Below are 25,442 nucleotides of genomic sequence, written 5' to 3'. Positions count from 1 at the left end.
AAATCTTTAAAAAAAAAAAAAGAAGAAAATTTAAAAAGCAGGTGCTTTAATTTTGGGAATTAAGGAAATTTCCTTCTGTTCTTGAATTCCGTCACTAGCCGGGACTGACTTAACACCCCAGCTGGAAGCTGGCAGACCTACCATTTCCGCTGCTGCAAATTCACACAAAAGAAACAGTTGTGGTATGAAGGTCAAGGCAGCTAATCATTTAATCACTAAGCATTAAGGAATTTTAAAAAAGGAAAAAGACAAAATGAGAAAAGGTAATTAGATTTATTTTCAGTTAGTTACATATCACCCTGATTCAAGCTATAAAAAGCAACTTTGGGGCTCCTGGGTGGCTCAGTGGGTTAAAGCCTCTGCCTTCAGCTCAGGTCATGATCTCAGAGTCCGATTGAGCCCCGCATCGGGCTCTCTACTCAGCAGGGAGCCTTTTTCCACCTCTCTCTCTCTCTCTCTCTGCCTGCCTCTCTGCCTACTTGTGAGCTCTGTCAAATAAATAAATAAAATCTTAAAAAAAAAAAAAAGGAGCAACTTTATCCTATCTTGGGCTGGGGAATAAATATTAAATGTTTAAAATACCCCAAAGGAGGGGGCACTAATTGATCCATTAAAAAATGTGACCCTAAGAACTGCCAACATTCTGTATCATTGTCTTCCGATTATCGTAACATGTTAAGGTTATCCACCAACCTCTTTTTACCTTTGTGAAAACTGAGACTCACAGAGATTCCAAGAGGTTGACATTCCCAAGGACACTCGGCCAATAAAGTGGCAACAAGATTCAAACACTGATGTTTTACCTCCAAACACTGTATCTCCTCAACCTTCCAATGCATTCTTCCGCTCTCCCCATCACTTTGAAGTTTCTAAAGTGTCTTAAAATCTATTTCATCATCAGCTTAGCATTACTTTTGCTTTCCCTTGAAACCTCTTAAGGCAATAGTGAATTATTTAATAAAATCCTAGCATGGGAAAAAATATGTACTAGATGAAAACCAGATTCATATCTACCTATGTGAACTAGTAACACGTCATAAAATCGTTAGTTTAGATCCAAAGTTCAATCTTTGTTTCCTCTGCTTCTACTCTGAATGACTAATAGAAGTAATTTTAAATGTATTTGTATACCTTCATATTTGATAACAATTTTGTAGGTGAAGCTATAGGTAGAAAAATTAACCTTTTAATCTCAAAAGAAACAAAAGTTTCATGAGGGTAAGGCCCATAATGATGTCAATTTTGTTTAAAACTGTATACTAAGCACCCAGCACAGAGCCTGACACAATATATCTGTGCTCAATTTTGTTGAGTGAATAAATGAACAAAAATCTATCAAGAAATTATTACTAATGTGATAATGATCTCTTAAGGATAGGGTAAGATGACTGAAGCAGAGAGATGCCCTTAAATCAACCTTATATTATGCCCCCATCATAATAAAGGGAGCATTATTGTCACGAAGGGAATAAAACTGGTTGGTTTAATTATACTATCACTCACATTTAGTAAAGGAAGTGGATTCTGGTTAACCCTGTAGAGATGTTATTAACTGACATATGTAAATATAGTCATAATCTTTCACAAATAAAAAACTTTAAAAACATAAATTCAGGAAACCCAGTGGTCAAAGTAATCACTTCAGCAATTAAACTGTTAACACTTTCAAGGCAGTAATAACAAATGTTTCTCACTCTCCTAGACACTATACTCTCATTTACTACTATCAGAAGGCTTCCTTATTAAAACAAGCAAGGCCATCCCCAAAGCTGGAGGTAACTTGCATAAAATACTCATGGTTTTTACATGTTTAGCATAAAAATTAACCCTGAGCCAATGAAATTATGGTTTTACTGACTGAAAGGAAAACATGAAAAATTACCCTTTAATACATGGTCTCAAGCTGTGGAGAATTGAAGGCTTAGGATGAACAGTGCTGGGTAAAACGATGCAGTAGCTGTGAATGTCAGCTGGCAAAACCTCAAAAAATTCAACATAAAATCACAGCACGACCCAGCAATTCCACTTCTGGGTCCGTACCCAGAAGTGTAAGCAGGAACTCAGATAGACGTTGATACACCGTGTTCACAGCAGCCCCGCTCACGACGGGCAAAAGGTGGAAGCCACCCAGCACCCACCGACAGATACGTGGACAAACAAGATGGGATATATACGCAACGAGATATTTGGCCTCAGAAAGGGAGGAAATTCTGACACATGCTACAACTGGATGAACCTTGAAAACGTGCTAGTCACAAAAGGACATGTATTATATGATTCTACTTCTGTGAAATCAGATCCACAAGTCCGAGTGGTCTAATGCGCAGAGACAGAAAGCGGAATGGCGGCTGCCAGGAACTGAGCGGTGGGGGTCATGGAGAGTCGCTATAGGATTTTCAGTGTAGGAAGATGAAAACCTTTAAAGATGGACGGCGGGGATGGCTGTACAGCAATGTAAATCTACTTCGTGTCACAGAACTGGCCTATTGAAAATGGCTAAATAGTGAATTTTATGTCTATTTTAACACAACAGATGAGAAAGATTAACAGCACTGCAATGACCGAATACAGGAAACGTGAAAGTAGCGTCCGGACATCAGACAGGACTAGGTGGGGAATTCTAAAGAATTTGGCTGCCACAGGCAGTCACACTGGCAAGTCTAACCCCCAGAGACCCCCCAGGCATGACATCTAGATGTCTGGCCTACTCCTCCACATTCTTTTGCTCTAAGGGTTCAGGTCACACTGCCTAGCCCACCCTATGACACCAGCACATTTCGAATGATCTTTTACTACAGAAGCTATGAAGAAAGGAGGAGTGCCTCCACTCAAACACTTGTCACCAGGACTAAAAGACCTTCCCATTTCAAAGGTGAATTTAGGTAGGGACTTCAGACACAAACTACCGGGTTGCTGGCAGGGATGTGCTGTATCATGTGCACACCAGATTCAAGACCAGTCATTCACCTCACTGCATTCTTTTGACCCTCTGGCTTCTGCGTCTTCGAAAAAAAGAAGTAGGCAAACTATGATCTCAAATGAATCCATGTTTTTGTTTTCCTTCCTAAAAATCTGACAAAGCAGAAGAGACCACAGAAGGAATACGGTATACCAGTATGAACTCCAAATGGACTGGCTCATCATTTAAAGGCAAAGAATGAAACTGAAAAGTACTAATAGAAAACATGGATGAATTTCCTTGAAACTCTGGAGTACAGAAGAACTTTCTAACCATAATTTAAATCCCAGGGGCACGTGGGTGGCTCAATTGTTAAGTGTCTCCCTTCAGCTCAGGTCATGATCCCAGGGTCCTGGGATCAAGCCCCACACTGGGCTCCCTGCTCGGCGAGAAGCCTGCTTCTCCCTCTCCCGCTTGCCCTTGTGTTCCCTCTCTTGCTGTGTTTCTCTCTGTCAAATAAATAAATTAAAATCTTAAATAAATAAATAAATAAATTCCAAAAGCCATAAAAGACAAATCTGACTGAAAAAAAAAAAATCCAGTAAATAAAATTTTGTGTGGCAAAAACCACCATTAAGTACAAATGAAACACAAATGACAAACTGGAAAATTATATGCAACTTACAGCACCCAGAGAAAGCTAATCTCCCACCTAAGAGCTTGAAATTCAAAAAAGACCAACAACCCAACAGAGAAATAGGCAAAAGGCATACACAGTCTCTTGCCACCAAAGAAAGAAAAGAGTTTATGAACAGCTCTGAGACAAACAGGGATGCTCAATCCAAAATGCAAATTAAAGCCACAATGAGGCAGTGATTCTTATCTATCAGATGGGTAAAACTCAAAAGAAATTTCTGTGGCAAGGTTGGCAGAAACATGCATTTTCATATCTTGCTCTTGGGAATAAAAAACGGTATAGCCTCAGTTTGCCAAGTTTATAAATTTATATTTTGGTGTAGCATCTACTATTCGTTTGACATACACTTTTCAGGTACATACTACATACTATACATAGGTACATAGGTACTTTAAGGTATACGTAGACAATTAAGAAATCATTACCTTGAAAGAGCTGGAGAGGAAAGGAGAAAATATAGATAAAAATAACAAGTAGACAAAACCAGATAAAAACTCCAATAATATAATGAGGAATACGACCTATCATTATGGAAACCTGAGTCATTCTACATTGGTTTCCCCATCACTCACTCTACTTTACATCCCCAAACAAGCAAACAAAACCTGCCAATTCATTATGTTCCTTTAAAACTACTTTATGCCAGGGGCTGCCTGGGTGGCTCAGTGGGTTAAAGCCTCTGCCTTTGGCTCAGGTCATGATCCCAGGGTCCTGAGATTGAGCCCCGCATTGGGCTCTCTGCTCAGCAGGGAGCCTGCTTCCTCCTCTCTCTCTGCCTGCCTCTCTGCCTACTTGTGATCTCTGTCTGTCAAATAAATAAATAAAATCTTTAAAAACAAAACAAAACTACTTTATGCCAAGTATATATGTGAAACCAAGTGGCCTACTTTTTTGCCTAAGAATGGCTTCACTGGGGAAATCATAGTACATCTATAATTTGAATTTCTGAAAGCCTCCTATTTTATGGCTGCTCATTTCACAGGCACCTTCACAATTACCACGTAACCTAAGACCCTAAAAAATAAACTAAACAAAACAAAAAAGCCCATGGAAATAGCCAACCAACAAGCATTTTAATTCAAAGAGAGAAGCATAATTTTCATAGTAACATTTCAAATGCTAAGGTATGTCAGACTGGATAGAAGTTCATAATCCTCTAGTACGTATGCTAACAATTAGTGATGAACAGGTACAGAAAGAATATGCAACTGGTAAAATAAAAATGATAAAAGTAGGTCACTCCGGTGATTTTTCTAAGACTTTTAATATGTTAAAATACCTTGTTTAAAATTGGGGTAACAGGGGCGCCTGGGTGGCTCAGTGGGTTAAAGCCTCTGCCTTTGGCTCAGGTCATGATCTCAGGGTCCTGGGATTGAGCCCCACATCGGGCTCTCTGCTCAGCAGGGAGCCTGCTTCCTCCTCTCTCTCTCTCTGCCTCTCTGCCTACTTGTGATCTCTGTCAAATAAATAAATAAAATCTTAAAAAAAAAATAAAATTGGAGAAACAAATTAACCGCCCAAGAGGAGTACTGACACTCAGGACGTGACAACAAGTTAGGACTCGCCACTGATCTTGGGGAAGAGAACTGCACACCAAAAGAAATCTTTCAAATACAACACTTTTATATTAGCTACGCACTCCTATAGCTCTTCCGTATTTTTCTCTTATTAGTATCAGTGCATGGAATGGGACAAGAAGTAAAAATTATGAGTATGCAACCTTCCTGACTCAAAACACAGTGACTCTGTGTGTGTCGGGGGTGGGGGGTTGCTGCTCCTTTCCTCCCTTTCTCTATACTCAATAAGCAATTATTTTATTAAGCTGTGCCAATCTAGGATCTACTGTTCCTATTTTAACTTTATAGCACAAATTGTACACTGTGGTTCTCAGGGGTTAGCATATCATGCTAGTCCACTGCCTGTTTTTATAAATAAAGGTTTACTGGAATACAGTCACACTCATTTACACATTGTCTATGGCTGCTTTCATAGTATAATGACAGAGCTGAGTAGTTACAACAGTCTTTGCCTGAACCTTCAGGGAAGGTTCCTGGTTCCAAACTATGACTGGCCCCTGGCCTAGTTTTGTAAATAAAGTTTTGCCTGGAACACAGCCACACTTGTTCATTTACATGCTGTCTAGGACTGTTCTCATACTATAATGGCAGAGTTGAATAGTTACAATAGAGTGTATGACCTGAAAAGGAAATACACAAATATTTACTATCCAGACCTTAACAAAAAATTTGCTGACCACCATGGTAAATGAGCATAGCATTCCTGATAAAATTAACTAATAAACAAACACTTCACCAGACTCTCTGAAATAAGAGAAAGGAATTTAAAGACCAGCTTGAGCTGAACTTCATCAGTGATCATTCTTTTTTTTTTTTTTAAAGATTTTTATTGATTTATTTGGCAGACAGAGATCACAAGTAGGCAGAGAGGCAGGCAGAGAGAGAAAGAGAGGAGGAAGCAGGCTCCCTGCTGAACAGAGAGCCCAATGCGGGGCTTGATCCCAGGACTCTGAGATCATGACCTGAGCTTAACCCACTGAGCCACCCAGGCACCCCTAAAGTCCTATTTCAAAAACTACTTCATTCTCTGAACCTTTCTGCCTGAATCTTCCCCCACTAATCAAATGTAAGGTGTCTCTCTGGGCTCTTCCAACCATCTATACTTCTGTCTTGGCTCTGTTTTTCGTTATAAATGTCTGATAATCATGGTGGCCAAATGCAAATTCTGTGACATAACCTTGAGTATCTCTACTGTGAATAACTTAAAATCATCAAATTATTACATTTATTTGCATTCCTGAGGTGACAAAAAGGCACTGGAGTCTAATGCAGAAGAAATGATACTGGGGTGCCTGGGGTGGCTCAGCTGGCCAAGTGTCTGCCTTTGGCTCAGGTCATGATCTCAGGGTCCTGGGATTGGGCCCCACATCAGACTCTCTGCTCAGCACAGAGTCTGGTTCTCTCTCTAACTCTCCTCTGTGCTCTCCCTCCCTCCTTCTCTCTCAAATAAAATCTTAAAAAAAAAAAAAAGATAAAGAAAAGAAAAGGAAAAAAAGAAATGATACTGAGAAGCCCAAACCCACTCTTCACTTTGTATCTTTAGATGATTGTGACGAAGAAGGAACCTAAGAGCTCTAAAGATGGGATATGAAAACCGTGTTTGGTTTTATGGCTACTCCCCATCCCAGATGATCAGTAATCTAGACCTACACACACTTGAGACAGCTTTAGAGGGGCGCCTAGGTGGCTCAGTGGGTTAAGCATCTGCCTTCGGCTTAGATTTGTGATCCCAGGGTCCTGGGACTGGCCCCGAGTAGGGCTCTCTGCTTAGCGGCGAGAGTGCTTCTCCCTCTCTCTCAGCCTGCTGTTCTGCCTACTTGGGCTCTCTCTGTCAAATAAATGAATATAATCTTTAAAATAAATAAATAAAATAAAATAAAACAGCTTTAGAGGATCCATTGGTATTCTAAAACATTTCTAGTGTTAAACAAGTAAAGGCTAATATAGATGTGAGAGCAGGGAAGAATGTATGTATTTAGGGCTGGATATGATCACTCACCTGTCGAATTGACATGGTACAGAGAATATACAGAAAGATGAAGGAACAGTCTGTGGTGTCATCCCCCAGGAGGTTTCGATGAGACAGTCCTTGGATATAGGAAAGGGGGGTGAAAGGGAGCTTTGCCACCACCCTACCATCAAATCTAAAAAGGAAAAAACAAAGAATTGTTATTTTTGGAAGACTGACAAGCTTCTTAGTTCCAGGGAAGAAACTGAAACAGAAATAGAACTCTAAGTCCCTTGATCTCTAAAAAACAAAGAATGATATTTTAAAAAGAGACCTAAAGAACAAGGATGTAAGGAAGGGCCTAGATTTTTCCATCAATCTTTTTCTAAACTAATGAGTCTTAATTTTTTCAGTATCAGAAGCCCTGAACACAATGAAAAATTGAGATCCCTACATTGTTTAAAGGTTATAGCTATCACTATTTACTGCTTTAGAAATTAAAACTGAGGAATGTTAAAAAATAGTTACTAAATCATTTAAAAGGTAGCAATAAATTCATTATATATTAACACAAATATTTTTATGAAAAATAACTATCTTTTCTAAAACAAAGTAAAAAGAAAGGCTTTTTTTTTTCTTTTGGCAAATATCTTTAATGTTTTGTTTAATAGAATACTGCTGGGTTCTCAGAGCTGCTTTAGTATTCAGGCTGTTGCAATGATACACATCATGAAGCCCTGAACCCTCTGGAAAATTCCACTGTACACTAAAAAGAGAATAAGAATAAAGAGAGAAAATAACATCTTAGAATTATTCTGGCAGTACTGTTCATCTCAAGGACTTCCCAAGAGTCTCAAAGAGCTCTAGGAATCCCCAGACCATACTTTGAGAATCACTATTATGAACCATGACACCAGTAAGATTTTAAAAACCCTCTTTTCCAAGACTCCCAATACACACCTTAAACAGGCTAAACATTTCTGAATAGAAATTCATGGAGTATATAGTGGAGAATGAAAAAAGTCGATTCTTAAAATTCATACACGATAATTTCAGATAACTTTTAACATACTATTAGTGTTTAAAAGTATTCTTTTTTACTTTTTCTAAAATAGAAAAGAGAACTGTTTCTAAAAGAGAAAAGCTTGGGGCACCTGGGTGGCTCAGTGAATTAAAGCCTTTGCCTTCAGCTCAGGTCATGATCCCAGGGTCCTGGGATGGAGCCCCACATCAGGCTCTTTGCTCAGCAGGGAGCCTGCTTCCTCCTCTCTCTCTGCCTACCTCTGCCTACTTGTGATCTCTGTCAAATAAATAAATAAAATCTTAAGAAAAAAAATAAAAGAGAAAAGCTTAGAAAAAAGCTATAAGAAAATGCATATCAGGGGGCGCCTGGGTGGCTCAGTGGGTTAAAGCCTCTGCCTTCAGCTCAGGTCATGACCCCAGGGTCCTGGGATCGAGCCCCACATCGGGCTCCCTGCTCGGCGGGGAGCCTGCTTTCTCCTCTCTCTCTGCCTGCCTCTCTGCCTACTTGTGATCTCTGTCTGTCAAATAAATAAATAAAATCTTTAAAAAAAAAAAAAAAGAAAATGCATATCAGCACTTATATTGAGGTGTTGGGGATATTACTTCTTTTATACTTTTCTCTTAGTCAGTAGTATAATCAGTCAATAATGAAAATTGTAAAAATTAATGTGATTAAGAATAGTGATACTTAATAATATTATAGAAATGTATGACTGCATCAGCTAAATTGTCCAAGTAGAGTCTTTAATTCCTGTTAAAACAGCTAGAAAATTCCCTCGGAAAAATACCTGGGCACCTGCCTGACTCAGTGGAGTGTGTGACTTGATCTCAGGGTTGTAAGTTTGAGGTCCACTTTGGGTATGGAGCCTACTTAAATAAAAACTTAAGAATATACATTTTTTAAAAAGAAGAAAAAAACCCACTTGGGATTTAGAATGTTTCTACAGAGAGAGAGGGGAAAAAAGAAGTAGTAATACCATCTTTGTCTTTGGGGAAAAAAAATCTCTAAATATCCAGATCAACTACTGTGGTTCTTTTTTTTTCTTTTGAAGATTTTATTTATTTATTTGAGAGAGAGAGAGCACAAGAAGGGGAGGATCAGAGGGAGAAGCAGACTCCCTGCTGAGCAGAGAGCCTGCTGTGGGATTCAACCCAAGGACTCCAGGATCATGACCAGAGCAGAAGTCAGTCACTTAACTAACTAAGCCACCCAGGCATCCCAACTACTGTGGTTCTAAAGAACTTCTTAGACAACTGTGCTGCAAAGAATATAGAAGAGAATGAATGGGAGTACCTTCTCCTGAAAAAATTATTACTTTTGTTTTGGTTTTGTGAAGTTAGTAGAAGAGAATGACAGTGATTACTTCAAGCAGATCTCTAAATACTTTTGTCATATATAAGTAAAATCAATTTGTGATTGAGCCTTTTCCTGTGTAAATATATACTAGAAAGGCAGTTGGAAGTAGTAAGTGGACAGTCATACATATAGAAGATGTCAAGAGAAGTTTCATCATAGACCCAGGAGAATGTTAGTTAGCCATAAAAAGGATGGAAATCCTGCCATTTGCAACAACAGGAATGAACCTTGAGAGTATTATGCTAAGTGAAAGAAGTCAGAGAGACCGGCGAATAGTATGATATCACTTCCGTGTAGAATAAAAAAAAACTGAACTCATGGAAACAAGGTTAGATTCACAGTTGGCAGGGGTTGGGGATGGGAGATATAGGAAGATGCTGGTCAAAGGATATAGACCTCCAGTTACAAGATGGATAAGTTCTGGGCATCAAATGTACAGCCTTGTGATTATAATCAACAATATCGTATTATAGACTTAAATTTGCTAAGACAGTACATCTTAAATGTTCTCACCACCATACCACAACAAAATAATAACTGTGAGATAAACCTTACTGTAGTAATCATTTCACAATGTATATGTCTATCAAATCCTTACATGTACATCATGTGTGTATATAAACATATACAATGTTACATGTTATATGTCAATTATATTGTAATAAAGCTGGAAAAAAAGGAAAACCATTGATGTCCTGTAAGTTATTCGTGAATGTGAAAGTACCTACCATGCATGAGACCTTAAGCCAGCCATAGACAAAAGGAAACAAAAACTTCCAAGAACTCTTACTTTTAATGAATTAATTTTTCCAGGATACTTAAAGCTTGTCATAGGAACAGCTAACTGAAATGGTGTCTAGCCTAATAAAGAAGGGTTGGGGAACGAAGGGGAAAGGAGCAAGAGGAGAGACAGCTTATAGATATTATTATACCTAGACAGATTATTTCTTTCAGTGCACTTACTCTCTGGTTCCAGAGGGTAAAACTATTGCTCATGAGCAGAAGTACAAGAAGGCATATTTTAGCCCAGTAAGAGAAATTACTTTCAAACCCTAAAAACTACTCAATAAAAGTATATTATCTCAGAAACCCTCAGGCTCCTCATTGTTGGCAATAATTAAACAGAGGATGGAAAATTATCTGCTAGAGGTATCACTGAAGAGAGATTGTATTGGGACAGAAGTTATGTGTTAAATGACTTCAGATCTCTTCTAATTCTAAGATGGTAATGTTTCATTTCAGCTTTATGGAAATGATCCAGGATGAAAAGCCAAAAAGAAATAAACAGCTAAAAGCAGTGCTTCTACTGCTTCTTTGGAAATCTGGAAATTCAAGATCTTTGCATCTAACCTCAGGCTTTTTTCTTAGAAGCTTCCAGCTGTCAACAAATTAAAAGGTATATTAGAGATACTGCATTCCATTCTACAGTAAACAGATGATCCAGGTGAAACTCTGAGAAATTACATTAAAAATTGAATAATATAATCAAAATATGTACTAGACTTCTCATTGCATATGCCAGTTTATAAAAAACAGAGATGGGGCACCTGGGTGGCTCAGTGGGTTAAAGCCTCCACCTTCAGCTCAGGTTATGATCTCAGGGTCCTGGGATGGAGCCCCGCATCGAGCTCTCTGCTCAGCGGGGAGCCTGCTTCCCTTCCTCTCTCTCTGCCTCTCTGCCTACTTGTGATCTCTGTCAAATAAATTGATAAAAATCTTTAAAAAAAAATTTTTTAAAAAACAGAGATATAGCCTGTAACTTTTAGGTGCTCACAGTCTTTTGGTGTGCACACAACAATAATACTTTTACAATGAAAATTTCTAGTGTGCACACAATAATAATATATATTTTTAAATGCACAGGGCACAAAGACCAGAACAAAAACATGAATTACAGCCTAGCAGTTGTGCTCCTTGGTATCTATCCAAAGGAGTGAAAAACTTACATGCACACAAGAACCTGCACCTGGGTGTTCACAGCAGCTTCACTGATAATCGCCAAAACTTGGAAGTAAATCAGGTATCAATGGATAAACTGGTGCATCCAGACAATGAAATACTATTCAGTGCTACAATGAAATGGGCTATTGGCCATGAAGACATGGAGGGACTTTAAATGGATATTACTAAGTGAAAGAGGCCAATCTGAAAAGGCTATACGCTTGCATGAGTCAAACTCTATGACCGTCTGAAAAAGGCAAAACTCTGGAGCCAGTAAAAAGATCAGTGGCTGCAGAGTTGGGGTGGGAGAGAAAGGGATGAATGGGTGGAGCTGAGGAGTTTTAAGGCAGTTGACCTACTCTGTATGATACCATAATGGTGGCTACATGCCATTATACATTTGTCCAAACTCACTGAATGTACACCAAGAGGGACCCCTAATGTAAGCAGTGGACTTTGGGTGGTTGGGTGCCAGCCCAGGCTCACCAGCTCGAACAAGTGCACCACTCCCTCGGGGGAAGCTGCTAGTGGGGAAGGTCATGCATGGGGCGGAGGGTAGATGGGAAATGTCTGTCCTTTCCCCTCAATTCTTCTGTAAACCTAAAACTGCTCTAAAAAGATAAAGTCTTATAAAAAAAATCAAACAGCACTTGAATAAATAGTAGAACACTTACATGAACCTCCACACCAGTACTGCAAAACAAAACAAGTAAAAAGCTACTGTTGCCAGTGTTCTGAATAAGAAAGCTGATGAAAGAAAATATACTGAAGAACAAAGAGCAAAGAACAGTCTTCCTTCTTGCCAATAGAAGCCTTCTACAAGAAGCTTGAATATAATGAAGTTTTTTGTAACATTTTCCTCCTGAAGATGCTGTATTTGACTTCTTTGAGCTCCATGGCTTTGAGAAAAGGCATCTGATATTTTATCTTGTACTGATGAACTCCATAAATAGTCAGGCATTTCAGTATTAGTCTACGGCCTAAAAGTGTAATCAACAAATAGTTGCTGAATAATCATTATACAGTATATGCTTTTCAGATATGGGCCTTGACTCAAGAGCTTTAAGCGTGGAAAAATAAAATGGAAATACATAGGACATTGTGAACCACATGAGAGACTGCTGTTCACTGCCAGATGGTCCACACGTGACGATGTTATGAAAATTCTGCAGAGAAAGCCCATGGGGCCTCTGCTGACGATGAAGTGCTTTGTCCCCCAAATGTTCTTATATATGGCTTTGAAAACCTCAGTCCTCTAGAAATTTCACAATTATCAAAGCAGCAATACAACTATTATATTCATTTGGTCCCCATTTTTATTAGACTATCTTTAGTATTTCATTATTAAGTATTTTACTCTCTTCTGGTGGGTTTTTTATTTTATTTTATTTATTTATTTGACAGAGAGAATGAGACCACAAGCTGGGAGACAGACAGACAGGGAGAAGCAGGCTCAGTGGGGAGCCAGGTGTGGGGCTGGATCCTAGGATCTTGGGATCATCACCTGAGCTGAACGCAGCTGCTCAATTGACCGAGCCACTCAGGTCCCCCTCTTCTGGTTCTTCTAATTCAACTTAGAACTAGAGAGGAGGGGCGCCTGGGTGGCTCGGTCAGTTAAACGGCTGCCTTCGGCTCGGGTCATGATCACGGAGTCCAGGGATCGAATCCCATACTGGGCTCCCTGCTCAGCGGAGAGTCTGCTTCTCCCTCTCCCTCTGTCTGCTGCTCTGCCTACTTGTGCTATCTCTCTGTCAAATAAATTTTAAAAAAAAATTAAAAAAAAAGAACTAGAGAGGAGAAGAAAGGACGGAGGGGAAATTTTGGAAAGGATGAGACCAAGTTATTTGTCTGATCATGTGATTATCTATCTAGAAAATTAGAGAACCACACTAAAACATACCAGACCCTATTAGAGTTCAGCAAGATGGTCAGTTACAGAATAAAGTAACAAAAATTGGCAACCTGCTTTTATACCAGTAGTAATGAGTTAGAAGATATAAAACGCATGCACGACTTACTTGGAAAGAAACTACAAAAGCACATAAAATGGACTTAGCAGAAACATGATGTCTCTAGGTAGGAATATTTAAAATTATAAAGGTGTCTAATACTTCAAAACTAACATATAAATTAAATAACATCTGAGTCAAAACTCAAATGGGATTATCTTAAAGGGAAGCTGATAGACGAGTGATTCTAAAATTCACATGAAAGAATGTGTATCTCAGGAACAGTGAACAGTGCAGTCAGAACACAATAGTTTGTAAACAGTAAAAAGAAATAAAGTTGGAACAGGCTGGGGTCAAAGCATGGTGACGCCAGGTTGAAGTCCAGACTCAAGTCAGGAGTCTGAGTGGCACGATGCTATGAAAGGACTTTAGAGTCAGAGACACGAGTTATACTCCGGCTCAACGTTTACTAGCTTCGCCACCTTGGGCAAGTTAAATAACTTGGAGTCTCATATTCTCATCAGTAAAACAAAGACTGTAATACTCATCTCGGAAGGCTGTTAAGATTACAAGGGGAACACACATAAAGGCCAACAGTGGCCAACACACAGCTACTATTCCATCAGGAGCAGATGCGGTTATTAGACAATGGGTACGTGTTTTGGGGATGGTCACCTTAATGCTGCAGTGACAGGAGGCCCCTGAGGATGGAGAGCAGCTGGGAAGCTACTGGCATGCCCGAGGTCAAGGGGTAACAGCAGAGAGGAAAGGCAATGGGCTGAAACTATGCTAAGAGCTGGTGTAGCATGGATGAAGAGGAGAGGGAGGAGGGAAGGAGAGAGGGATGGATGGGCAGACGGATGGATAACTCGAAAGACACGGAGAGGCAGAATAAACAGGAACTATTCACTGACGGAACCGAGGACTGACAATGTTAGAGATAACTCGGTGTCCAGCACTGAATCTGGGACGGGGTGGAAACACGAGAAATGTGGGCTGAAAGGAAGAGAAGGAGGGAAGCAAGAAAGCTTTCAGTTCCAGCTGACCAGAAATGGGAGCCACTGAAAGACACACAAGTATCAGGAAGAGTGATGCTTTGGCAGAGAACATGACAGGTTCCAAGCGAGTCTCAAAAATAATGTAGAGAGAAACAAGCCTCTCTGGGGCCCAGGGACAGGCTGGTCTGAAGCCCAAGGGAGCGGCAAATACAGCTGAGGTAGGGAGCTCTTGTTATAAAACTTCTCTCTCTCTCTAAAATTTCTCTCTATAATGGCTCTTCAACAAGTTACAATGACCCCCACATAAAAAACAACAGTAACTTTTTAACTAGTAAATCAATATTCTTATAGAGATGTCTATTCTACTTGAAGGGAACAAGCAGCATGAGGGCTCAGGCTGCACAATTTTCTTTTATCTCCCACAGTGTGAGGCACAAAAAAACGGCGTGCAGCTTTTTGACCCGAATAAATATTAAAAATAGTTGAAACCTATAAATATTCATGTAGTACACTCACAGACACTTGAAAACTGGAGGGAGAAAAATCAAAGGCAGGCAAATGAAAATGATTACTGACTCAAAGAAGAAAGAAACATAGGAAATACATTATAATACTTTGTAGTTACATGATTCTATGATTATAATCAAATATATTAGCTTCATTTAGTAACTGAACCAACTATGGATGCAAATCAAAACTGTATACCAAGTTCTAGTTTTAACCACAGAAAAGAATGAAAGAACTGGAAAATTCTTCTAAAAAGGTAATCTAACAAATTCCTCCTACTGTAAATAATGAACATAAGCCAAAGTGATTATTTCCATGTTTCACAACTTAGTTTACAAGTCAAGACTTCTCCCGACTTAAGCCTTATGCCAACACTCTCATCATTAAAGAGATATAGTCTTTGAAAATTAGATTTACAGTACTACCCTGTCAACAGGATGCACACAATTGTGAATTATTTTTTCCAAACACTGGTGATAGGTTAATACTGAGATAAACACTCTAAGTATTTATTGCTGATATTAGCCTGTCTTATTACACGACTCTGAGCTATCCCAGGCTATTAAAATAAACTATGACCTAAGAGTCAGCAGAAGACGTTTTCATCTGGGCCGAAGCCTTTATTTGTTGGTGCAAGACCCTTGATTTTGGTAACTGGATTGAAGTTATCTAAGAAAATGTCCATGTTCTCAGGAAATATACACTTTAGTAGTTATGGGGGCTCCTGACTGGCTGTCGGTTAAGCATTTGCCTTCAGTTCACATCATGATCCCAGAGCCCTGGGATTGAGCCCTGCATTGGGCTCCCTGCCAGCACAGAGTCTGTTTCCCCTCTCCCTCTGCCAATCTCTCTGCTTATGCTCTCTGTCAAATTAATGAATAAAGGGGCGCCTGGGTGGCTCAGTGGGTTAAAGCCTCTGCCTTCAGCTTAGGTCAAGATCCCAGGGTCCTGGGATCGAGCCCCACATCGGGCTCTCTGCTCAGCAGGGAGCCTGCTTCCTCCTCTCTCTCTCTCTCTCTGCCTGCCTCTCTGTCTACTTGTGATCTCTGTCTGTCAAATAAATAAATAAAATCTTTTTAAAAAAATCAATGAATAAAATCTTTCTTAAAAAATTTAGTAGGGGGGCGCCTGGGTGGCTCAGTGGGTTAAGCCTCTGCCTTTGGCTCAGGTCATGATCTCAGGGCCCTGGGATCGAGCCCGCATCAGGCTCTCTGCTCAGCAGGGAGCCTGCTTCCCTTCCCCTCTCTCTGCCTGCCTCTCCGCCTACTTGCCTACTTGTAATCTCTGTCAAATAAATAAATAAATAAATAAATAATTTAGTAGTTATGAATAAAGGGGTATGAACCCATAACATAATCTTGAATAATACATATATAATGTATGTGTGAATGACTACACAGATGATATGGAAGAGAGGGAAAAAGAAAGAAAATGAAGCAAAATAAAACAACTGTGAATAGGGATAATGAATATATTATTTTTGTAACCTTTCTATAAATTTGAAGTATCAAAATAAAATATTACCAAAAAAGCTGGAGCAGCTGGGTGGTTCAGTCACTTAAGCATCTGCCTTCTGCTTAGGTCAAGATCCCAGGGTCTTGGGATCGAGTCTCCCTGCTGAGCAGGGAACCTGTTTCTCCCTCTCCTTCTGTCCCCTGCTTGTGCTTGCTCTCTCTCTCTAGTGCCCCCCCCCAAATAAAATCTTTAAAAAAAAGTTAATTGCTCATAAATACACACACATATAGAACAACAGTTAGGTAAAACCATATTATTAAAGGATACTCACATGGAATTGAACATTCCCATTAGGGCAGTAAAACAAAAGCCAATTGCAAACATGGATTTCATTCGGACCTGTAAAGAGACCAGCACATTGTCATTTCACACTACTAAGGCACACCCCAAAATTCTGGTTTCACATCACATTGTACTCCATAGCAATAAGCTGCTTATTGGCTAACCCACCCTCCACCTCCAAGCCCTTCTCCTTGTCCCCTTCTGATGAATAGCATTGGGTGGCCATGTGACCCAGTTCTGGTACCAGTACCGAACGAACAGGACTTTAAAGGGACAACATTGGCCAGCATCCCTTTAGGCATTTGGCCCATTCTTCTTGCCTGGAATGAAGAACATGATGCCTGAAGATAAAGGATAAAGTACCATCAAATAACCAAACAACCATAATCTAAGAATGGCCAACCTAAGTCCTTAATAACATTACTGAGCTGTTACACCAACCCAGGACTACCAAACCCTGGCCTTCTTGAACAAGTAAAAAAAAAAAAATCTTTATCTGTTTAAGTCATTGTTATAGTTAGGTATTCTGTTATTTGCAGCTAACTTCTTACTTAATTACAAATGTGGTAAAAGTATAAATAAATAAAAGATCATATTGATGTAAGAGTAACAGTCATTATCTCTGGGTGACAGAGTTTTTTTTCTAAAGATTTTTTTTTATTATTAATTTTTTATATGATTTTATTTTTAAGTAATTTCTACACCCTATGTGGGGCTCGAACTCATGACCCTAAGATCAAGAGTCTCATGCTCTTCTGACTGAGCTAACTTGAGCCCCTGGATGACAGGTTTATCAGCAATTTTTCCTCTCTTCTTTCTATAGTTTCCAAATTTGGTCTTATAAACACTTAAGTAGGTCAACAGAAAAGCTATTTTCAAAAAGATGCACTTCTAAATTATAGCCTTACTCAATAAGAATTGCAAGAAACAGAAGCTAATATAGCAAAGGTCTCTTAGAAAGCAAAGACAACTGTTGCACAGTTTAGATGTCCTGTGATAAACGTACAGAAATTAAATAGAAAAAATTAGTCAAGCCATATAATTAGCCTACCCATGCCTTAGAAAAACTCTTGAACAAACGCTACTCTTTATAAATGATGACTAATGGGTAATAAAATAATTTCTCTTTACACTTTACGGTATGCCTGACATGCAGAACAAAAGGCCTCTTGAAGAACAAAGGCAACAATAAAGGCCATCTTTTTTTTTTTTTTTAAAGATTTTATTTAGTTATTTGACAGACCGAGATCACAAGCAGGCAGAGAGGCAGAGAGAGAGAGGAGGAAGCAGGCTCCCTGCAAAGCAGAGAGCCCAACGTGGGGCTCGATCCCAGGACCCTGAGATCATGACCTGAGCCAAAGGCAGAGGCTTAACCCACTGAGCCACCCAGGTGCCCCAATAAAGGCCATCTATGATGCTCCAGCTCAGAGGCTGGCGTGACACAGGTTACCTGAAAACCAAAGATTCGGCAATGACACGAGAGTAAAAGAAAACAGACTACTCCATTCGAAACATAAGGGCTAAGCTAAGCAAAAACTGTGTGAAAGGGACAAATTATGACCCCCGAGACAGCCCGAAACGGCTTCTCTCATTACTGAAATGAAGTTTAAGCCCAGGAGCATATTTTCACTTCCACCTGGCCCAGGAACACCCACGACATTAGTGGGTGAATTTCTGAAAAGGTAAGTACAGTGTATTTAATGCAAATCAGAGTCTTATTCTATAAAACTTGTGGTTTACCACAATATTACACTTCAGACTCTTACCATAGACAGGTCTCTGTTGTTATTTTTCAGTTTCTCTTCCTGCCTCTCTGAAAAGAATTAACAAACTGATTAATATACACAATGCTAAGTGCAAGGCAGACGTTAAACTGTCACTGGTGACTATAAAAGCACTTCTGTCTCAGGATCACTTAGTAATAACATCAGCTAAATACCTGTGGTATTGTATACTTTATATTAGCAGAAAATTCAAATGCAGCAGAGCACCAAAATATTTTTATTTAAATAAATAAAAATCTTTAAAGATTAATCAAAAATTACCTCAGGTATTAAGTGTCTTAACTATACATTAAGATACACTTTTATACTATACTGATGAAAAGTGTAAACATAATGATTGTAATTAGGCTTCAAATATGAGTTATTTATCTCTCATGTTTTTCCCCCGCCTTTCAGTTACTTCAAGAGAGCAGAATCTAAAAGTAAAAGCCAATCAAGACAAATTTAAAATTCAGGTTCTTTCATATTACAGACTAATTACTCTAAAAATAAGCATAGTTTTTTAGTTAAGTGAATTAGAAAGCTAGAAAACTTCACATATATTTTAAGAAAGTTGTTATATACACACAACCCAAAATGCTTAACAAAGTCTCAACTGTACATCAATGCCATTATTTGCTGAATTCCATCAACGCAGGGATTTCATTGTTTCCAGAAAGAAACTGAGGTCCCGCGAAGGGGAAGTGACTTGGTAGAGAACATGTGAGCATTCCGTGGCGAAGCCAGGACAAGACTCCCAAGTTTCCCAACTCCCAAGCCAGTAATCTCTATGCACCCTCTGCTACTGCTCTCTTTGATCATGATTACCATCACCAGAATTAATTACTTCAACAAACACTGATTATCTACCACATTCCAGGCACTTTTCTGAGTACTGGGGATACACAAATGAACAAAAAACACAAAAATCCCCACCCTCACAGGAAGATTACAAAATAAAAATATAATATCCTCTAAAACAAAAATATCTACCATTCGAATAAACTGGTGTGAGGGCAAGTAAATTTGGGCAGGTACAGGAAAGGAGGAACAAAGAGGCCTACAGGAGGGCTGGCTTGCAGAGTGGACTGCAGTTTCCGAACAGCACAGAGCGGGATGAAGACATGATCCCTTGCCCTGAATGGCTCCTGTCCAGTTTGTTCTCCAGGAAAGGGAAGGATATGGGCAGGAGAGAGTGGGATCCTGGAGATAAATGGAACAAAATGAAGAAAAATGAATGGAGCTAAGGTCTATCTTTGTCGGGGGGAGCTCCTTTGCTATCTGGGCAGTCCTCTTACAATGTAACAAGATGTTTTTAAATTGGGAGTTGAGGGCTGGGGTATAAGATGATGAGAAGGTAAACAGGCATAGAACAACTAGAGAGGGAAGGGACTACCACTACAAAATAAAAAGGTATAGGAGATCACCTATGCTAGAGGCCTTGGCATATCCCTGATTCCCTCCTTTCTCATCCAAACACCACATCCTATTAATTATACCTCGTAAGTATTTTTTGAAGATGTATTTATTTGAGAAAGAGAGAGAAAGGAGTGTGCATTCTCCAGGGAGTTGGAGCGGGAGGGGAAGGGAGAGGTGATTTCAAGCAGACTCCCTGCTGAGCAGGGAGCCTGATACGGGGCCTGATCCTAGATCAAAGATCATGACCTGAGCCAAAACCAAGAGTTGAACACTTAACTAACTGAGCCCCCCAGGCACCCCACATACCTCATAAATACTTATGAAACCCTCCCCCTCCTCATTACCATGTTCTTGGGATTTCCAACCACTTTACCTATGTTGCTTCAAGTCTCCAAGCATCTCACTGCCTCCAAACTTGCTCCCTCAAATTCATCTTCCACGAAGCTGCCCGTCAGATCTACCTAAGATGTAAAACTGACCAAAATTATGATACTCCCCAGCTTAAAATTCTGGCATGGCCTTCCCCCCCCCCCACAAGCTCATGTTCCAGTGTCACCGGCACTATCCCTGCAGCCTCATTTCCAATCCCTCACATGAACTGTACTGCAGAGGTTCCTGCAACACCAAACAAACGTAAGCTGCTCTCGATGTGAAAATTTTCTCTAGATCCAGTGCCTTTGTCTAGGAAGTCCTTTCTACTTGGTGACCAACTGTCCCAGTTTTCCCAGGATTGTTCCAGTTTTAGCTCTAAAAACCACACATCCCAAGAAACTCCTCAGTCTCGACCAACTGGGATGTCTACCTAGAATGTTTTATTCTGTCCCTAGCCAAGCCCTTCCTGGTTAGCTAGTACTCAACTTTTAAAGTCTCGGCTCTCTGTCACCTCCTTTTTAAAATCTTGACTCCTTAGTCAATAATGTTCTATAGAATTTTCTTTTCCTTTTTTAGATTTTATTGATTTGAGAGAGAGCACAAGCAGGGGAAGCAGCAGAGGGAAAGGGAGAAGCAGGCTCCCCACTGAGCAAGAAGCCTGATGTGGGGCTCAATTCCAGGACCCTGGGGTCACGATCAGAGCCAAAGGCAGATGCTTAACTGACTGAGCCACCCAGGCACCCCTATAGAGTTTTCTATAATTATGAAGATATTCTCTATCTGTGCTGGCAATAAAGTAGCCACTAATTACATGTGGCTCCTGAGCAAATAAAATATGGCCATTGTGACTGAGGAACTAAAATTTTTACTTCATTTAACTTTAATTAATTTAAAAAGCCAAATATAGCTAATGACTGCTTTACTGAACACTAGATTAGCAGTCCCTTCTTTATGCTTCCAGAATATTCCATGCGTATCTTTATCATTATACTGAGTTTGTACATTCTCTTGTAATGATCTGTTTATTTACCCATCAGCCCAACCAGATGGCAGGTTCCTGAAGAACAAGGAATCCTGTGCCTTCTTCATCTCTGTAACCTCAGTAACTGGCATGTACTTCGTTGCTCAATATTGTGGTATGTGCTCAATATTATTTCATGAATGATTCAGCAACATAATAAAACCTGATATGAAGATACAGCATACCAAAAATCCTTTTCTAGGGAAAGGAGTCCTTTTTGGGGGGTGGGGGTGAAGGGGTAGCCCTTTATGATGAAGCTGATAGCCCAAACGGATAGAAAAAGCACAAAGAGCCTAAAAGCTGAGAGCAAACTGAGGTGACATAGTTTTACTGAAGCTAAGTCCACAGAGAAACAATAACCGTTAAGGTTATTGTTACCAGGGTAGACAATGTGTATACGGCTTAATAATACAGCCACACAGGATTACACTACACAATAACACTATTAAGGTTCTCGAAAAGTCTTCAATCCAAATTGTTACTAAATACCTACCATATACAAAGTAGTTTTAGTCGGTTTCAAATAATTAAAAAAGAGGTTTATAGTCCCTTGGTTTTGGAGGAGGTGACAGATACAAGTATCTTCGATGTTTGCTTTCCCACCTACCTATCTCTGATAAATCCAGGGCACAGCACTATCAGCTACACAGGATTGAGTCAGATGGGGTAGCAGAAGCCACTAAGACTAGTTCTCAGCACAGGGATTTCACTCATGGACAATTAACAGCTGATTATGTCTGAGGCTACCTGAAAGGTCTAGGTTATATACTCTAGTGACTCCACTTTTCCTAGGGACCATTTCTGACAGAAGAGAACAAAAAGATAGTATATAAAAAGGTAAAGTTGATTTTTAAAAAGATGCCTCTGTAGAGAAAAGGGACAAAAAGAAGAAACAGAATAAAAAAACAACAAACTAAACAAATATATATATGTACATATATATATTTAAGATTTTTATTTATTTATTTTGAGAGAGAGAGAGAGACAGAGTGAGAGAGAGCATGAGAGGGGAGGTCAGAGGGAGAAGCAGACTCCCCATGGAGCTGGGAGCCCAATGTGGGACTTAATCCCAGGATTCTGGGACCATGACCTGAGCCGAAGGCAGCTACTTAACCAACTGAGCCACCCAGGCGCCCCCTAAACAAATATATTTAACAGGGAAACATCATACATGCAAAATTTCATCTGAAATGAACCTGATCCGTTTGTGGGTAGAAAATGCTAAGATGCCTCAAGAAGCATAAACATAAAAACAAAGAAGTTAAATTCAAATGTCCAGGACAAAAACAAAAGAAAAACAATTATTCCTAAGAATAAAATTCTTATGTTCCATTTTGGGTTAGATAAATTTACGAAGACTAGCCTGTCAACACAGTCACGTAATACATGGCTTATATGAAGGGCACCTGGGTGGCTCAATTGTTAAGCTTCTGCCTTTGGTTCAGGTCATGATCCCAGGGTCCTAGGATCGAGCCCCATATTGGGCTCTCTGCTCAGCGGGAAGCCTGCTTCTCCCTCTCCAACTCCCCCTGCTTGTGTTCCCTCTCTCGTTGTCTCTCTCTCTGTGTCAAATAAATAAATAAAATCTCTGAAAAAAAAAAAAGGGGGCTATATTTCTTGTAGTAGTTATGGGAATCAACTAATAGCAATGATAGCATCTATGCTGACCACAGAATGAACAGACAGTAAGCCAATCTATTATACATTTTTATTTGACAACATTAGGCTGTGTGCAACAAGGTAACATAATTTAAGAAAGAAACACTTCCTCATTTACTTTAGTCAATAACCAGTGTCTTTTCTGTCAAAGAATGGAAATCAATACAGGAGGCAACCGGTTGGTCAAATCCAATCAACAGTTTGGGAGATGGTGAACATTTTTAAATAACAGAGAGAAGGTCAAAATAGCAGGTGCCACTCTATAGATGAAAAGAATTAGATATCCCATGGGAGTTCTACATTCTGAGTTGTTTTGAATGAAAACCAATTAATAATATAACCTTGGGGGCACCTGGGTGGCTCAGTGGGTAAGCCTCTGCCTTCAGCTCGGGTCATGATCTTAGGGTCCTGGGATCGAGCCCCGCATCGGGCTCTCTACTTAGCGGGGAGCCTGCTTCCTCCTCTCTCCCTCTGCCTGCCTCTCTGCCTACTTGTGATCTCTGTCAAATAAATAAATAAAATTTAAAAAAAAATAATATAACCTTGCAATTTCTCATAGATTTGGTAATGGAGAGGAAGCAAATTTTAAACTAAATGCCTGAGGCAGTCTTCTTTTATGGAAAATCCAAACAGGATAAAGGCCTAGAGTGAATATATAAATTCAGGGCCCAAAATAAATTAAATTTCAAAAATTTCCTCCTGTATCTCCAGGTCACGAAGAAAAGAGATATCCACCCCAACTCAGTCAAGCTTCTGAATCCCTGCCCTCTCTTCCCCAGCCATCTGAGGGTATCGGCCTCCTACCAGAGTCCTTGTTGAGGGTCAGCCTTTCAAAGATTCCCATCACCCCCACCCTGCACTACCGACCTAGCAGGCAGCCAATCCCTGTGCCTTCTCATAACCTACGGTGTAAAGAGATGAGCTGAGCCAACCATATTCCTTCTCTCAGAAATTTAAACCAGAAAATCTTGGAATAGTAAATCAATTAACTGTGGGAGCAGAAACAGAAAAATTATAATATAGCATTGGCTCTCAAACTTCAGTTTGTCTAAGAAAATCTGGGAAGCCTGTTAAAAACAGCAGACTCCTGGGTCCCACATCCAGAGATCCTGACTCAGTAGTCTGGGAGGAAGACGCAGAGCCCTTTACTCGTAACAGTACTGACGCAGGGGGTCTACAGAGCACATTGTGAGTAAGACTGACAGAGGCAGAACCCTAGGACACAAGCCAAAGTTAGGTGTAGGCACAGCCTAAATGCCAGAAAAACACTATAGAGCAAGTGGGAGAAGCTGAACAACAGAAAGAGATTGAAGGACATATCAATAGTGCAGCTCCGGGACGCCTGGGGAGCTCAGCTGGTCAAGCAAAGCTCAGGTCATGATCTCAGGGTTGTGAGACTGAACCCCACATCAGACTCCATGCTAGGCGTGAAGACTACTTATGAGTCTCTCCCTCTCCCTCTCCAGCACCTCTCCCCATCTCTAAAAAATAACAATAGTGCAGCCTTAAAAACACTGGAGCCCACTGTCTCACTTCATCTCAGGGCTTGCTCTGCCTACCAGATGGGCTTTAACACAGTTCCTGCCTTCCTGTAACCGATTACTTCAGTGTTTTCTGAGTTTGGGATCCCATACATTCGGAAAATAAATCCCCCAATACTTGAGGTATTGGGGGATTTATTATCTTTGTAGACAAAAGAACTAAATAAAATTCATATATCAAAAGTAAATTTGTTTCCCTTCTGTGGGAAATGTAGGGGAAGAGGGAAATGTAAAACGGCCAAAACATCTACACCTGAAATTAAGAATGGGGAACCTAGGGGAGCCTGCGTGGCTCAGTCAGTTACATGCTGCATCGGGTGCCCTGCTCAGTGGGGAACCTGCTTATCCCTCTCCCTCTGCCCCTCCCTCCCAATGCTATCTCTCATATTCTCTCTCTTTCAGATAAAAATAGATAAAATCTTTAAAAAAAAAAAAAAAAAAAAAAAGGGGCGCCTGGGTGGCTCAGTGGGTTAAGCCGCTGCCTTCGGCTCAGGTCATGATCCCAGGTCCTGGGTTCGAGCCCCACATCGGGCTTTCTGCTCAGCGGGGAGCCTGCTTCCTCCTCTCTCTCTGCCTGCCTCTCTGCTTACTTGTGATTTCTCTCTGTCAAATAAATAAATAAAATATTTAAAAATAAATAAATAAATAAATAAATAAATGAATAAATGAATAAATAAATAAAAAAAGAATGGGAACCTAAGGGGGCCCTGGTGGCTCAGTCAGTTAAGTGTCTTACTTGATGTCAGCTCAGATCATGAGCTCAGGGTCCTGAGATCGAGCCCCACAATGACAAGGTCTGTGCTCAGCAGGGAGCCTGCCTGAGATTCTCTCTCTTCCTCTCCCTCTGCCCCTCCCCGGAGCGTGCACACCCTCTCTCTCTCAAATAATAAATGTAACTTTAAAAAAAACTGGTGAGGGACTCCTGGGTGGCTCAGTTGGTTAAGCAGCTGCCTTCAGCTCGGGTCATGATCCTA

At 40.1% G+C, this 25,442-nt stretch overlaps 1 protein-coding gene across 2 annotated transcripts in view; it reads right to left on the bottom strand.

Annotated features, from left to right (window-relative positions):
* The window catches only part of TMCO1 (transmembrane and coiled-coil domains 1), a 45,828-nt gene that overhangs the window by 10,542 nt on the left and 9,844 nt on the right, over positions 1 to 25,442 (bottom strand). The window contains exons 4-7 of one of the 2 annotated variants that reach the window (XM_047704707.1): positions 18,460 to 18,506; positions 16,683 to 16,750; positions 7,173 to 7,317; positions 3,271 to 3,408 (exon numbers count right to left, since the gene is read on the bottom strand). In XM_047704707.1, the coding sequence (XP_047560663.1) occupies positions 3,286 to 3,408; positions 7,173 to 7,317; positions 16,683 to 16,750; positions 18,460 to 18,506 (383 nt within the window). In that variant the 3' untranslated portion in view covers positions 3,271 to 3,285. Of the gene's footprint in view, positions 1 to 3,270; positions 3,409 to 7,172; positions 7,318 to 16,682; positions 16,751 to 18,459; positions 18,507 to 25,442 lie in introns of those variants that run through there. The other variant, XM_047704708.1, reaches the window with a different exon arrangement.

The sequence above is a fragment of the Lutra lutra genome, chromosome 15 (genome assembly GCF_902655055.1).
Source record: "Lutra lutra chromosome 15, mLutLut1.2, whole genome shotgun sequence".
Lineage (NCBI taxonomy): Eukaryota > Metazoa > Chordata > Mammalia > Carnivora > Mustelidae > Lutra > Lutra lutra.
This window is presented reverse-complemented; position numbering and strand designations above follow the sequence as displayed.